The 15,623-nt window shown below is 36.3% G+C and overlaps 1 protein-coding gene across 1 annotated transcript; it reads left to right on the plus strand.

Annotated features, from left to right (window-relative positions):
• Positions 1-923: 923 nt before the first annotated feature.
• On the plus strand, positions 924-15,196 carry LOC118820370. The gene is made up of 6 exons (XM_036588678.1): positions 924-1,006; positions 2,568-2,638; positions 7,095-7,409; positions 8,571-8,915; positions 12,506-12,607; positions 14,868-15,196. Exons 2-6 carry the CDS (start codon positions 2,590-2,592, stop codon positions 15,056-15,058), a joined length of 1,002 nt encoding a protein of 333 aa, XP_036444571.1. The 5' UTR covers positions 924-1,006; positions 2,568-2,589; the 3' UTR covers positions 15,059-15,196.
• The last annotated feature ends 427 nt before the right edge of the window (positions 15,197-15,623 follow it).

Consider the following 15,623-nt stretch of genomic DNA (forward strand, 5'->3'; position numbering starts at 1 on the left):
AGGGTGGTTTGGTGTGAAATGGTTCAGATGTCTTTACAGTGGTGGTGATAGGAACCAGGGGTCGCCATGACTACAACACAGATATAGACATTTTATTTACTATCCAAAACCACCAGTGAACCTACACGAGTCTTCTGAGTTTATATAGAATGTTGATGATGGGAAAATGTTTTCTTTCAGGACTTTTTTGCTTCACAGTGCCTTCTAACTCTTGTCCTTCTGGCTCTCACCACCAAAATTGCATTTTGCACACAGAGACAAAAAGTTTGGGGACCGCTGCTTTACAGGAACTACTTTTGGTTCCCTACACTATCAGAAAAACAGGTTCTGTGCAGGGACATCTTCTATTCATCATGGTATAAACAATATAAATGTTCCCTCAAAGGTTCAACAGTGGTTTTAAGGTCTGATTGTGAACCTTAAATAAGTTTGTCCAGGTGAAAAGTTCGTATTTGTACCTTTTCATAACCGAATGTTTTAAAACAGAACAGTAAAATAAAAGCCTGGAGACGAGACGGGGTGTGTGGAGTCAGTACAGCTTAGAACATATCATTTCAGTGGATTATGGTTCAGTTATGTTCTCTGACTAAAGGTACTGCAAACATACCCTTGTAGGTACCATCCTAATGACATTTCAGTACCCCTGTTCCTGAGGGTGTAAAGAACCTATAATTGGATTTTTTTAGATGTTTGAGATGTTTTTGAGAAGTTTGAGTGTAGAGAACCTTATTAAAGTTGAAAGAAGCTCCACATGATGTAAAGGTTCTGTACCAGGTGAAGGTCTTTCTCTTAGAATCATACCTTCAGGCCATGAAACCTTTAGAAGCCTTTTGAAAGGTTTCACTGACCAGAAGGGGAAGCTACGTCTCATAAAAACCTGAGAGAAGCGTTCTCACTTCAGCTACGCTTTCATCCGCTGTTAATTTAAGCAGTCTGGGTTTCAGCAGCACGCAGCATATTTCAGCACCGTAACAGAGTTCAGCCTGCAGAGAAGTCAGACGCTGAGGTGAGTTCTCCTCCTTTATTCATTCCTCCTCGTTTAATTTCTCCTCTGATCGTCCATCTGCAGGACAAGCTCACACCCTCACCAACATCATAAACTATGCAGAAGGAGAAATGTTCTTAACTGTAGTGTACATTAATGTAATGAGATCGCACTTTCTGTCTTTTACACAGTTTCTGTCAGTCTGTTCATCCTGAAGTGTTCATACAGTGTAAAGAACTCCTCAATAGAGATCCACTTTCTCTGGTTCTGGCAGCAGTATGTCAAAATGTTGACTTATCTCAAAATAATGTCATTTTATATTATTATTATTATTATTATTATTATTATTAATTGTCCTGAGATACTAAATCATTACTCAGTCAATATTTTGAAAAAAGTAAGTCATTATGTTGAGATACTAAGTCAATATTTTGATAAAATAAGTCACTATTTTGAGATACTAAGTCAATATTTTGATGTCATTATTTTGAGATACTAAGTCAATATTTTGAAAAAAAAGTCATTATTTTGAGATACTAAGTCAAAGATTTTTGTTTTTTAGAAAATTATATCATTTGAATTATTTTTTTGAGACAATATTGTGATATACTGCCAGAGAGAGAAGGCAATTTTTTCTCTTCTTAAACACATTTGTTAGACTTTACTGCTCACTTTCCTTCACTTCCACATATTCAGCTTCCTCACTTTTCAGAACACATTTTATGTTTTCAGCATTAATCACTGTCTATTTCATATTAATAACATTAACATTAGTCCTTTATGTGCCCCTCCAAGTAAAGTGAAGATATTTACCTCTAATTATTACCATGAGCTCCTAAATAAATCGTGATTAACTGATCTTCTCAGTTTTGTGTTCCCTCAGTTAAAATGGAAAATATACAAATAAAACATAAAGACAGGTTTTAATAAAGAACTCAGTCAGATAACTAACATATCAATAATGGACCGAAAACATGGAGAGACTGTTTCTGTTATTCTGCTTCTAAACTGTGGAGCTCAGTTCACCTTTTATCAGGCAGTCAAGCTCAGAACTCACTTTTAAGAAGCATCTAAATACGTTTCTCTTTAACTCAGCGCTTCATTAAAACTGTGCATCTCTTTTCTAGTCTGATCTTTAGTCTATATGATTTTAAATTAATAATCACAATTTCTTCTATTACTGTTAAGCTTTATTACTTGTCTGTAAAGCACTCTGAACTGCCACCAGTATAAAAAGTGCTGTATGAATAGAAACATTATTATTATTATTATTATTATTATTATTACATGTGTCTTTGAATTTATGTGAGATTTCATACAGGAAGAAAGCCTCTAAATTCAGGATTTTACTATATTATCAGGCTGTATTATCAGTGTATGATTTAAGCTTTTTAATATCATTACTATTAGATGATACACGTTAGTGTATAATATTTTTAATGCTGTTTCCCATACGGAATTATAATAACACTAAGAATAAGAAGAAGACGCCAGGTCTGAGTCAGACTTATTAAATACACGATGACTCATTTTTCATTTCTATAAATATTTTGGAGGTAATTATGATAAAATGATTTGACAGGTTTGAATGTTCTGGGAGTAAAATGGTCATTCCGATGTTTCTGGTGTTGCTGACTGCAGTAACAGTGCAGGGTGAGTTACATTCACCACTCACACTCTTCATAAATAATTAGTTTTGAAATTGTGTATTACAGTGAAATATTTTCTGTATTTTAGATGTACATGTAGTGTAGTCCAGTGGTCACTAATTCTCCTCCTGGAGATCTACTGACATGCAGCGGTTCGTTTTAACCTGCATCTAAACTGATAAACCTGACAGTCAGGTACTCTGAAGAAGCAGATGTGTCAGTCTGTGCTTGGAACTGGACTCTTCAGGAAGGTAGATCTGCAGGATCAGGGTTGGTGACCACTGGAAATTCTCTTTTTTTCAAGAGTTCTTTAGTAAAAGCAATGGTTATACAGTCATATGCAACCGTTTAGGTGCGCTATATCCGTATGTCGTTGATTTTCTAAGTGTGAATAAGTTAACACACTTCTGCACATTTGAATGCGCAGCTACTGTTTATCTACTGAACTGAACAAACTGGGGGAAAAAACAAAACATAACCTGTAGGCAAAAATTATGGCAAAAGTAATGCTTTTTCGAATATGTTAAACTCTTACTAAAATTAGCAGAAGATGCCATATTTAATTGTGTTCTCTGATGTTGTGTTAACTTATCACCTACAAATGGACATAAATGTGTAATTTGACCAGCGGCACCCAAACTTTTGCATGCAACTGTATGTGGAACCGTGAGCACCCAAAGAACCTTTTGAATGCATAAATAGTTCTTTGTATCGTTAATGATAGGAACCCTGTTGAACATGGTTCATTAAAGAACCTTTTTAAAGATTTAGTGATTTGTTTTTTTTTTAGTGGTTCTATATGACATTGAAAATGGTTCCAGTATTGTTAAAGGCCCTGCACAGCTGTTTTTTAAAATCTACATAAAATAATAATTTCAGCAAACGATTTTATACATTTCAATCACCTTGTAATTTTCCTCAAAAATCGCATTAATAGGATTAATTCATATTTTCTTTTTTCTCTGCCGCTTTTTACCTTTCTGCTGTATGAGTGTGGACCCCAGCAGATTGATTGACAGCCTCTGCATCATACCCGTCTGGATGGGCAGAATGTAACTGCTGCACCATTTAAAGAGGAACAGGAAAATTCGAACAAGAACCTGGTGTCTTCAGCCTCATGTTAACCTTAGAGTTAAAATACAAAACCTTTGATTAGCTGGCTAGCAAACAGAAATCTGACCATAAACAGTTCCACTGAGAAGCTGCTACACAGCTGCGATTTTCTGGTTTAGGGCCAGGTTCCTGTTTGGAATCTGCCATTACAGGTTCATACAAGTAAGGCTGCATTGATGTGATCTGATTTCCAGGTTGCACCATACTGTGGTGCCTAACTTACACCTTAGATCTCTGCTTGTTATCCAGCTAATTGAAGTTTTTGCATTTCAACTATATTGTTAGCACAAAGATGGTCAGCTTTTATAACCCCATTTCCAAAAAAGTTGGGATGCTGTGCAAAACGTAAATACAAACAAAATGGAATGATGTGCAAATCTTTGAAACCCTAAATTTCATTGAAAATACTAAAACAAAGACAAATCAGATGTTGAAACTGAGACATTTTATTGTTTTTTGAAAAAAAATTGCCCATTTTGAATTTGATGCCAACAACACATTCCAAAAAAGTTGGGACAGGGGCAACAAAAGACTGGTAAAGTTGGGTAATGCTAAAAAAACACCTGGTGGTTGATTGGTAACAGGTCAGTAACATGATTGGATATAAAAAAGCATCTCAGAGAGGTGGAGTCTTTCAGAAGTAAAGATGGGGAGGGGTTCACTACTCTGTGAAAGACTGCACAATCAAATAGTTCAAGAATTGTTCAACAATTCAAGAATAACGTTTCTCAATGTAAAATAGCAAAGAACTTTTGCTTTTCATCATCTACGATACATAATAACATTAAAAGATTCAGAGAATCTGGAGAAATCTCTGTATGCAAGGGATACGGCCAAAAAACAGTAATTGCTGCCCATGATCTTTGGGCCTTCAGGCGGCACTGCATTAAAAACAGATATGATTCTGTAGTGGAAATCACTGAATGGGCTCAGAAACACTTCTGAAAACCAGTGTCTGTGAAAACAGTTTGTTACTGCATCCACAAATGCAAGATAAAACTCTAAAATGCAAAGAAGAAATCATATATAAACAGGATCCAGAAATGCTGCCACCTTCTCTGGGCCTGAGCTCATTTAAAATGGACTGAGGGGAAGCTGAAAAGTGTCCTGTGTTCCGACGAATCAACATTTGAAATTCTTTCTGGAAATCATGGACACTGCTTCCTCCAGGCTAAAGCCCACTCAGCTTGTTATCAGTGCACAGTTCAAAAGCCAGTATTCATGATGGTATAGGGGGGCATTAGTGCACATGGCATGGGTGACATGCACATCTTTGAAGGCATCATTAATGCTGAATGATATATACATGTTTTGGCAACAAATTTTGCCATTCAGACGACATCTTTTTCAGGGAAGGCCTTGATTATTTCAGCAAGACAATGTAAAACCACATTCTGCATGTATTATAACAGCATGGTTCCACATTTAAAGAGTCCAGGTGCTAAACTGACCTGCCTGCAGTCCAGACCTGTCACCACTGATAACATTTGGCACATTATGAAATGAAAAATATGACAAAGGAGATCCCGAACTGCTGAACAGCTCAAATCTTATATCAAACAAGAATGGAAAACATTTCACTTTCAAAACTACAGCAGTGTCTCCTCAGTTCCCAAACGCTTACAGGGTGTTGTTAAAGAAGGGGTGATGAAACACAGTGGTAAACAGGCCCCCGTCCCAACTTTTTTGGAACATGTTGTTGGCATCAAATTCAAAATGGGCATATATTTTTCAAAAAGCAATAAAATCTCTCAGTTTCAATATTTGATATGTTTTCTTTGTAGTATTTTCCTTTAAAAATATGATTTACATTTTAACTGTAAATTTCTAACTCCAAAATGATCCCCATTTGGATTCCACTGTTGACTGAGACTTGGCTGTTAGCTAAGATTTGCTAGCTCACTTTTATCAGACTGGTTAACCAGGTCTAGCTAATAGGCTTTAACTGTGCATGGCAGGAGCTAAACATGGGAAAGTCAGTGATTATTGACAATTTAAAAAATGTCTGTATATCATATTACTTTATAACATTATAAAAATAAGTCTGTGGCTGTCTTGCATCTTAGTTGCAAAATTTTTGATGGCAGGTAACTAACATTCATTAACATTAGCAAGCTAAATCAGGTAACAAAATTAGCTAATGTTAGCCTGTACACTGTGCTACATCCTCATTGCTGCCTACATTATTAGATAAACTTTCAAATCAAAATAATGACTGTTATTTCAGGGTCAGCTGATTTCACAGTTCATGAATGTGCAATAGAGGGTAGCTTGTGATTCGCTGTAGTCAATTAGTGTTTTCTGTGACGTCTGATCATGCCAAATAAGGTGTCATTCCTAAACCGTGGTTAGGGGGCAGTATACTAAAAATATTTACATTTAGAAGTGATTTTATGCAATCTGCAGCATCCAATAAATGTTAGACTGAAGCAGAAGTATTAAGAGAATCACATACTTCCTGCTAATGTAAAATATTGAATAGGGATGAAAAAATACTGTGCTGGGCCTTTAAAAGTCATAGAACCTTTTGAGAACTTCTTTTGGTTCTGGTGTTAATGACGTCAAGGACATATTTGGGTTTTTTCCACACCAGCACACCAAGATCACGTCATGGACTTTTACGGAAAAACAAAAACTTCTATTTAATTCATGCAAAATTTCAAAACTGCTCCAAGTGGTGTTTGACTTTTATAGTTTTAAAACATTCAAAAATTGTAAGGGGATGTAAATGCTATGCTAAGAATAACATTTGAATTCAACTAAGTTTCAATGATAACTACATTCATAAATTCCCACAACCGTGGGATGTCAGACTGTGGAATCTTTAATCTATGAAATTTTTCTATTCAATTTTAGCCAATTTTTTTGCTTTATGTAGTATTTCTGTATTTTCATTAAACCTGTCATCCATTCATTTGCAATGTTTGAAGCTAGGTTTGACAGCAATGTCGCAATATCACATAAAATACAAACTTAAAAAAAAAGTTGAAAACTGGCTGAAAGTGTAAATTTCAAAGTTTTCACATGCTGACAAAAAATGTAAACCCTCCAGTAAATTGTTGTACGAATTTAAGATGAATGCAGTTGATTTAGAGTAAAACATTATTGTTAATGCTGTATTTATGTCCAGTTAATCTTCCAGCTCAGTTCAGTCATTCTGCAAACACTTAGACTCAGTATTTAAGAAACTTTAAGAAATCCATAACTAAAAATCTATTTGCAGCACAGCTTTGCAAAACTGCATTCACTGAATAGATGATTTTGCTTTTTTTTAACGCAAAAGAATGATGACCTGCAAAGGACCTCATAGTCATTTCCAAAATCTTTACTCCTGTCTAATGCTCTAGGAGAGCTGTCAGCCTGTAACGTCTCTGATGGGCTGCAGTTGTTTGGTGTTTTGGGGAAATCAGTGTTGCTGTGTCTTCCAGTGCCAACAAATACACAGGAGGTTCAATTACAGAGAGACAGAGAACGTCTCTTAAAATTTAAAATACCTGAGAATAAAACAACTGATAGGAATCAGAATCACTTTGAGTTCTTCATCAATGGAACTGTTCGAATCAGGAACATCACTTACAATGACTCTGGTGTCTACAAGTGGGAAACATACAATTCAGCTGGAACCTTTCTACTCAACATAACGTTCACCCTGAAGATCCATGGTAAGAATATTATAGAAAATATTCAGATTAATCACGTCACTAATATGATCTGCGTCCATAAAGAGAATCCTGCTGTAGCATCCAGTTACAGTTTAGTGAAACATCAATTCTGTTGACTCTACTAAGAATGTCATTGCTATTCTTGAAATCATTCATTACTGAAATAATGAGAACGGTGCAAATTACTCCAGAATTTCTTCTGAAATGAAAGTGTTAATATTGCGTTTATGCTGCGGTAACAGCCTCGACTCTTCTGGGAAGGCTTTACACTAGATGTTGAACATTGCTGTGAGGATTTGATTGAGCATTAGTGAGGTCAGGTGATGTTGGATGGTCAGTTCTGGATCACTTCAACTCATCCCAAAGGTATTGGATGGAGCTCCATCACTCCAGAGAACCCAGTTCCACTGTTCCACAGCCCAATGCTGGGGGGGGCTTTATACCCCTCTAGCTCCCTCAGGATGCTGGAGTAAAATGCTCTTGACTAATCAATTGGCCATTGCTAGGCAGAACAAACACACTGCTTTAAAATGATTGCCAATGTTTTCTCCGGTCAAAAGCTTCAGGCAAGGCAGGACAAGGCAAGAACTGTAAAAATTAATGCGTAAATAGGACAGTTTTGGTGAATTTTGTGTACTTTGATTACACTGGTTGTTATGATCTGTTATGATCTGATATGATTTAGCATGTCAGTTTGCTAGGCTTCATTATCTTATTTGTGGAGATTTAGTGTTATTTGTTGAATGCTGTGCTGAATGAGTTGTCGAACAGGCTGGTTGTGAGGCATCTATTAATCTCTAGGTGCTGAAGTAGCTTTAGTTTGCATCATTAAAATGGAAGAACTTGCATTGTATTAGTTATGGAAACCATTAAATAATGATATGAGGAGCATTTATTTCATTCAGGTTGTGGATGATCACAGGTATATAAGTAGTAGATGTGCTGTGGAAGAGTGGAAGTTTAGTATCAGTGATTCAGTGTGAATAGAGCAGCAGAGTCCATCCTGTTTTAGAGTGATGAAGAACAGCACTGCCCTCACACCTCCACTTTTGGACATACTGTGTACTTTATATGGACCAGGTTCAATAATGCTGGTAAAATTTTGTTCGTGCTGTGTTTTTATTTGAGATAGTGGTCAGTGTTTGTTGTGCTGTCCCACAGAACCGCTACCCAAACCCCACCTGGACATCCTCTGTCAGTCTTTTGGAGAACGGAGAGTCCAGTGCACTCCTGCTGGACAGAATTACAGATGGACTCTGAACAGCACTGAGATAAACAGCACTGTGGCCTATATGAGCGATCCAGCTGACGTGATCATTCTGAAGGGTCACGTGATCGGAAACCTCACCTGCACCGTTTATGATAAAGTGGACCGCGACTTCACCACCGCCCGGCTTCCTGTCTGCAAATGGTGCAATTATTCAAAGCAAGTCTGTGCAGATGGAGAAGAGAACCCTGGTCCCAACAGGATTCTCGATACCACGGTGCAGAAAGACCAGTTCTGTGGTGAGACATGATTTCTTTGTTAATTCTCAATTACTGACCAGGTTTATCTGAAGGAAAACAATATAAACATATATAAATCAAACATGCAAATATGAGTCCCAATACTAGTGATAGCAGTACTTTTGGAATAAAGCAAAAAGCCACGCCCACTTTATCCTCCTGTTGTGATGTCAGCACTCAAACCTTTCAAGTGTTTAAACCACTTTGGAACCAAAAGTGTTTTAATATGAGCTTTTAGCTTTATTTAGATAAACCTGCTCTTTATACCGAGGAAGATGATGAAGATGAACATGAAGCTGAGTGCTGAAGATAAATATACACAAACTACTAGTAAATAGATAATTCCACGCTAACTCACTTGGGACACAGGGAAGGTCTTGGAATTTTACGCAGTATATATGTCATGTACACAGTGACATCACAGGAAATGATCTGTGTTTTGTCATTTTAATTCATTGAACAATTCTCATCACACAGAATGTGTCATAACATGCTATAATGGGATAAGCGGCAGACTTGAATCATTTAGTTATCAGCCCCTGGACTAGGTTGCACCATGTTTGCTTAAGTTTTGGTGAAAAGTCTTTACTTAGTCCTTAGTAACACTAGTTAGTTTAAATTATCCTTTTACTAAATTTGGTTGCGCCACAAATCCGTAAGCCATGTCTTAACAACTAGCTAACTAACGCGTACGTCGCTTTAACTTGACAATAACATGTTCAGAATCAGTAAACCCGCTGCCATGGAAACGCAGCGGCTCTGACTTTTTCAATGGAAAAAAATCCAGTCTACAAGAAAACAATGTGCACAAGTTGAACTGAATAAACCTGATTATCTACAGCTGCTGTCTGTTTATTCTTTAATATTTCCCTGAGAAACCAAATATGCAGCGTTTTAAACATCTCCCTGAGCTGGAGCTGTGGGTGTTTAGCTTCATGCTTGGAGTTTAAACCATGGCGATGATTAGAGCTGTGAGTAAAATCACAGTGTATAGTGTTTGGAATTTTTAGCTTAGTTAACCAAAAAAGTCCTGTTTTTGGTCTTTTTGGGCTTTCATGTGATTATTTGCCTTGACGTTTCCTTGCGGCAACTGAAAATGTACCACAATTTCAAAATAATGTTTTTTTGCATAACAGCATCAGCCAAGAAAGTGGACAGAAGAACTAATTTAATCTCTCCTGAACCAAAATCAAGCATAGATACCCACATCATCATAGTTATCTAAAGGATGTAGCCTGTTTCTTAACACCCGACAGTGAAAGTCATTACTATCACCCTGTTTGAAGCACTCCAAACAAGCCATATTTTGGTTGCCGTGGGTTTCGTCACCACTTACACCTGCTTAGGGGGAGGTGTAAATATTCAGTATCTATTAGCCCCTATAGTACAAATATATAGTATAGTTTTGATTTAGTAATGTGTAAACCTGAACTTAGTAAACACTTACGTTACAACTAGCCTACATTTGAACTAACACACAGCTGGTGCAACCGGCCACTGGGCTCTAATGTTTTGCCTTCCTAGCTTTTTTAAATGGTCAGCAAACAGCGGTGTTGGGTCACTACCATATAACCATAACACTTTATTTTGCATAGTCTGGGGCTTGTGTCACACAAAACTAAAATCAGGTTATACATGAATAAATTCTCTTCAGCCTACTTACGCAAGCATAGTTCTAGAAACAAGCCTCTTCAATGAAATGTTTTTATCACGCATGATAGACTGATGGAAAGTTTTTATTTAAAATTTTCTTTTATTTCTTATTTATTTAAAAACAGCATTTAAATAGTGTTAAAGTGCACCAGCCAATGAACATAGGGATTAGAATCCTTCTAAACATCACTGAAAGAAAACTGGTTTTATTAATACTGTTATTGTCATGATGAGGTCGTATCCACAGCTGTGCAGTCATCATCTATACAGTATTTCACTGCTTTATACAAAACAAGAGAAAGATGTATGCATGAACAAGAATGCAGGTTAAATGGCCAGTGCCCACCAATGGGCCCAAATTTAATTACATCCTTCAGTACCACTTTAGAATAAGATCACCCTTATAAAGCATTTAAGCATGATTTAATATTAGTTTGTTAATGGTTATTATTTAGGTCATAAACACTTTAAATACCATTAATAAGCATTTATAACACATTAATAAATGTGATGGAGAAGACAAAATAAGATCAGTGAACAATCTGAGGTTTAACAGTATAAATGATTGTGGGTTAACCATTAATCAATGAAGTCACTGTTGCCCTTTATATTTATGTGTTTTATATATATATATATATATATATATATATATATATATATATATATATATATATATATATATATGGGTAATCTTGTTTTAAAGTGGTACCTTAAGAATAGCTCAGCCAGTTCTCATAGAAATCCCTGTAGTTACTGAATAATAAACCTTAGTGTGTAATCAGCCTGGGACTTTAAGGGGTTAATGTATACTGACTGTTTATTTACTGAATTTAATGTATTGGGGAAAAAAAATGCGGCCTGCGCAAATTTTACATCTTATGCCATGTTTAAGTGTGTTCTTTCAGAATGTGTTCAACTTTTCTATACGACTGTGTATATATATATATATATATATATATATATGTGTGTAAAATGTAAGCCATATGTGTATATGGTTTCCATTTTAATGCATGGTATCTTTATCTGTTAAAGTTAAGAGTGATGAGTTTATTCTTAGTGCTGTGCTCATCACAGTGTGACATTGCAGCAGAACACAGACGCTCGCGGATGTAAAAATAGTTTACGTTTAATATGATCGGGCAACCAAAGCAAAAGGGCAGAGTAAAAAACTAAGTCACAAAAACAGGCAAGGAAGTCAAAAACACAGGTAGTCAATACAGGCTAAGGCACAAAAGGGATCAGGCAAAAAGGCAAAGTCAAAAATACTAAAGTAGAGGTCAGTACATGGAAAACAGGCAATAATAAACAAACACTCAGTAGATCAGAATGATACTGGGCTTTTAAAGTATACGAAATAGTCCTATGAATCAAAACACAGGTGACACCAGTTAGTATTCCGCTGATGCAGAGCGCTAATAGGTCGTGAGTCAGAAGTCACATGAGTCCAAACTGTATTGTGGGCAATGGTGTCTGTGTCTGAATCTGAGTCGGAGGGAAGTTGCTCTGTCATGTGATCTCCCAGAGGAGTCTGGGAGATGAAGTCTGGTTCCTTGCTAGAGCTCGCCGAATACGTGACACACAGTAATCCTGCAGACTGGTGCGGCTGGACGTTTACGTTTTTTAAGATTATTCAGACTAGAAACAGGAATGAGAAAGGCCAAAAAGTGATTTTCCTATTCTTGTTCATGTTCTTAGAGCCGGTTATTTACCAAACTCTCTCACAGTTTTATCATATAACATGTTTTTTAAGCAGAAAGTACTGGTTTGTTATACATCCCTGTCCAGTCATCTTAAAAAAGTGAATATAAGATTAATGGTTAATCACTTTTTTGTTTAGGTCAGTGTTGCTTTTTGGTTAATTTAATGTTTTTTTATTTAAAACATTCAATTTTCAGTGAATTATAAGTTGTAAATTAATCTTGAATTTCCTCTTGTAGTGAATTACACAATTTTCCTGCTGGCGTGTGGAGCTCTGGCTGTGTTAGTGACCCTCACTTTAGCGCTGTGCTGTCTCAGGATCGCATTGGACACCACATCAGGTGAGCCTATTTTAATTTTAATAAACATGTTTGGTGAGTGAAGTTGGCACTTTTTAGTTTTAGAGGCTAATGTAGCTAAGAAGTAATGGAAGCTCATACCCGACCAATTAGCATCATGTCTAAATCATCAAACACTCACCTCAAACCATGTTAGTGAACTTTGCTTCCTATTCAGCGGCTTCCTATTCAAATTTTCCATTCCACCTTAAGTGATGCAAGAGTTATTTTAGTGCCTAAGACTTTAGCTCTGTGTGTCAAAGCGTTTGTTGTTCAGTATCTCTGAGTTGATGATGTGGTTTCTAACACTGTTATCTATAAACATAGACTACAAAGGTAAGGAAAGTGGGTAAAGCTGTGCTTTCACTTCACAAGAGTCTTATGCAATCTTGTTATGATGTGGCTTCATGTTTGCATATTTATAAAATAAAATAAAATAAACATGATTATACTAGATATCAGTCACTGAAATAAATGGTAATTATCTTTATTGCTTTTTACTGTGACTTCACAGTTTTTTCATTGAGAGCAACCGATCTGTCAGTGCCATCGTTTGTTTTATCAGTGTTTATTTTTAGGCTTTTGCCATATATAAACCATTATAACAATCATAATTGAGCAATGTTTATAAAATAAGATCATAAAGAGAGTGCATGTTCGGCAGTATACTGTTTTGGCAAAATCCATCTTTTAACAAAACAAGATTCCTGCATATCTTTTTTTACCTGAAGTATCTGAAGTAACTGGTGTGAGTTGTATGATGCGTGCAGTGTGATTAATCAAAGTTTGTGGTCAGATGTTGAGTGGAATAACTCATATGTTGAAATTAATTTTAAAATTTATTAAAAAACACACTATTATTTATTTTATTATAAGGAGGGCTGCCTTAAAGAGGAAGTCAAAATTTCTGCATAATTAAATGGTTAATGTGTAAACAGAGTCATTCAGAGTGATTTGGTGTGAAACGCTCTGTTATGGAGAAACTTACTGAGTCAGAATTGTTCACAGTGGTGGTGATAGGAACCAGACGTCCACCTCTAAAAGCTCCCTCACAGAATGTTACTTCACAACATTTTGTTCTGACAGTGGTGATATGTGTTGTATTATACTACCCCAAAAACAATACCTGGATTACCAACCAGTAATTTCATTTCAATACATGACAAATACACAGTAACGTTTCACTTATTTTGACGCATAACTTTTACATAGTTACTCTGGAATATTTGTAACATGCTCACCTGATCAAATCACATGAGTTAATACCACTATGTATATTTGCATCAGACTCAATGATTAAAAGGGCCACATTAAAAAATTTCAACAAATTCGTGGGCCAGAGAATGCCTGTTTATTTCAGTTTTAAATTTGAAGACATTTTGCTATAACCCAAACTGAAAATATGCCAAAACATTATAAGCAATATATAGGAACTTGTTGCAGACTTTGAAATATTACATGAATATGTGAAATAAACACACATAAATGTCCCAAGGAGGTCTTTTAAACCTACCTATGTATTCATTCATTCTTGGGATCATTTTCTAAGCTGAGTGTTTGTAGAATTTATAGTGTTTATGTTGGTTGAACTGCTGCTGAAACACAGCTAGTGTGTTTAGTGACATGACAGCTGTGGAACTGAGTGGAATTGCGGTGTAACTGTAGTCCCATACATTGTTGTTGGGGGAAGAGGGGTGGGAGCACATTATGTTGCAGTGCATGCTGGGGACTGTAGTTCAGTGCACTGTCAAACTGGCTGGCCGGACAGGACTGTGCTCTGGTCCTGATCTGGCCCCTGGGCCTTGTGTTTGACACATGGGGTTTAAAGCCAGAATTTTGGTTACCATGTCACAACACAGGCACACTACTACAGCCAGCTAGATGTTAGTACACTCGTCATTTCCTGTGCAGATGCAGTGTAAGTACTCACATAATGTAGGCAATTACACACCTACTGTCATGATCAGAAAAGTCTGTAATCCATCTGTGACAGTGAATACATCACCAGTAGTTACACTGTTGTTGCATGTATCATTAATGTGTAATTACACAGTTATTATTGGGACCTCAATATTACATATAAAATCTCACTGGTGGTTTTGGATAGTAAATAAAATGGCTCTAACTCTGATGCTTTTGTACTAGCTTGTCTGTTATCTTAGCATCTGTGCAACATCTGCAGTGTTGGCTCAAACAGTTAAGCCAACAGACCAGTTTGGATATAATCTCCACTTCTGTTTATTTTCTCTGTTTCTCTTTCTAGGGTCTTTACCTGATGATCAGCCTGTCTATTCTGAAATTGAGTTTAAAAGTAAAGAAGAGAAGAAAGAATGGAGTGAAATGCAGAGAAAGACAGCGATGTATGCAGAGGTCAGAAAGGGTTACAATGACCAGCAGCCTGAAGGACAAAGAGACACCAGCAACCAGAACTTCAGCATGTACAGCCACGATTAGATACCGAAACTGACATGTACAGAATATAACCAGCGCCCCAGATCTGAAAGCCTTTAATGCAGAGCTGAGACAGATATTTACAGACTGTTAAAGCGTCCTTCTGCTATCTTTGTCTGAAAATGTTAATGTTGCACTGGGCTGATGTTACAGAGACTTACACTGCAGGCTTTTTATTCAGCTTTTAATCTAAACCCTTTTACGGCAATGATGACTAAAATTCTTTCAGTTTAAACATGTATTAAAGTGTTATGAAGCTTTTTAAAGATTTGCACATGGAGGAAACCAAACTATGTAGGAGCTTTATAGAACATCACTGGTGCTGCACTGATGGTAATAAAAAATTCACAGAAAAAATTGGGTGCAGCTTATTATTTAGTAATGACTGTAAACTAATAGATCCATTTTTAAAGTGATTTTTTTTAAGATTTTTTTTTAGATTTTTAAGTGCTGGGATTATATGAAATTTGTTAAAATTTGTAAATTGGGACAAAATTATGTTTTTTTTTCATAGAACAAATTTAAAAATGTATTCAAATTTCCATCAACCAAAATCACCGCTTTTCAG

The sequence above is a fragment of the Colossoma macropomum genome, unplaced genomic scaffold, assembly GCF_904425465.1.
Source record: "Colossoma macropomum unplaced genomic scaffold, Colossoma_macropomum, whole genome shotgun sequence".
NCBI classification, from domain to species: Eukaryota; Metazoa; Chordata; class Actinopteri; order Characiformes; family Serrasalmidae; genus Colossoma; species Colossoma macropomum.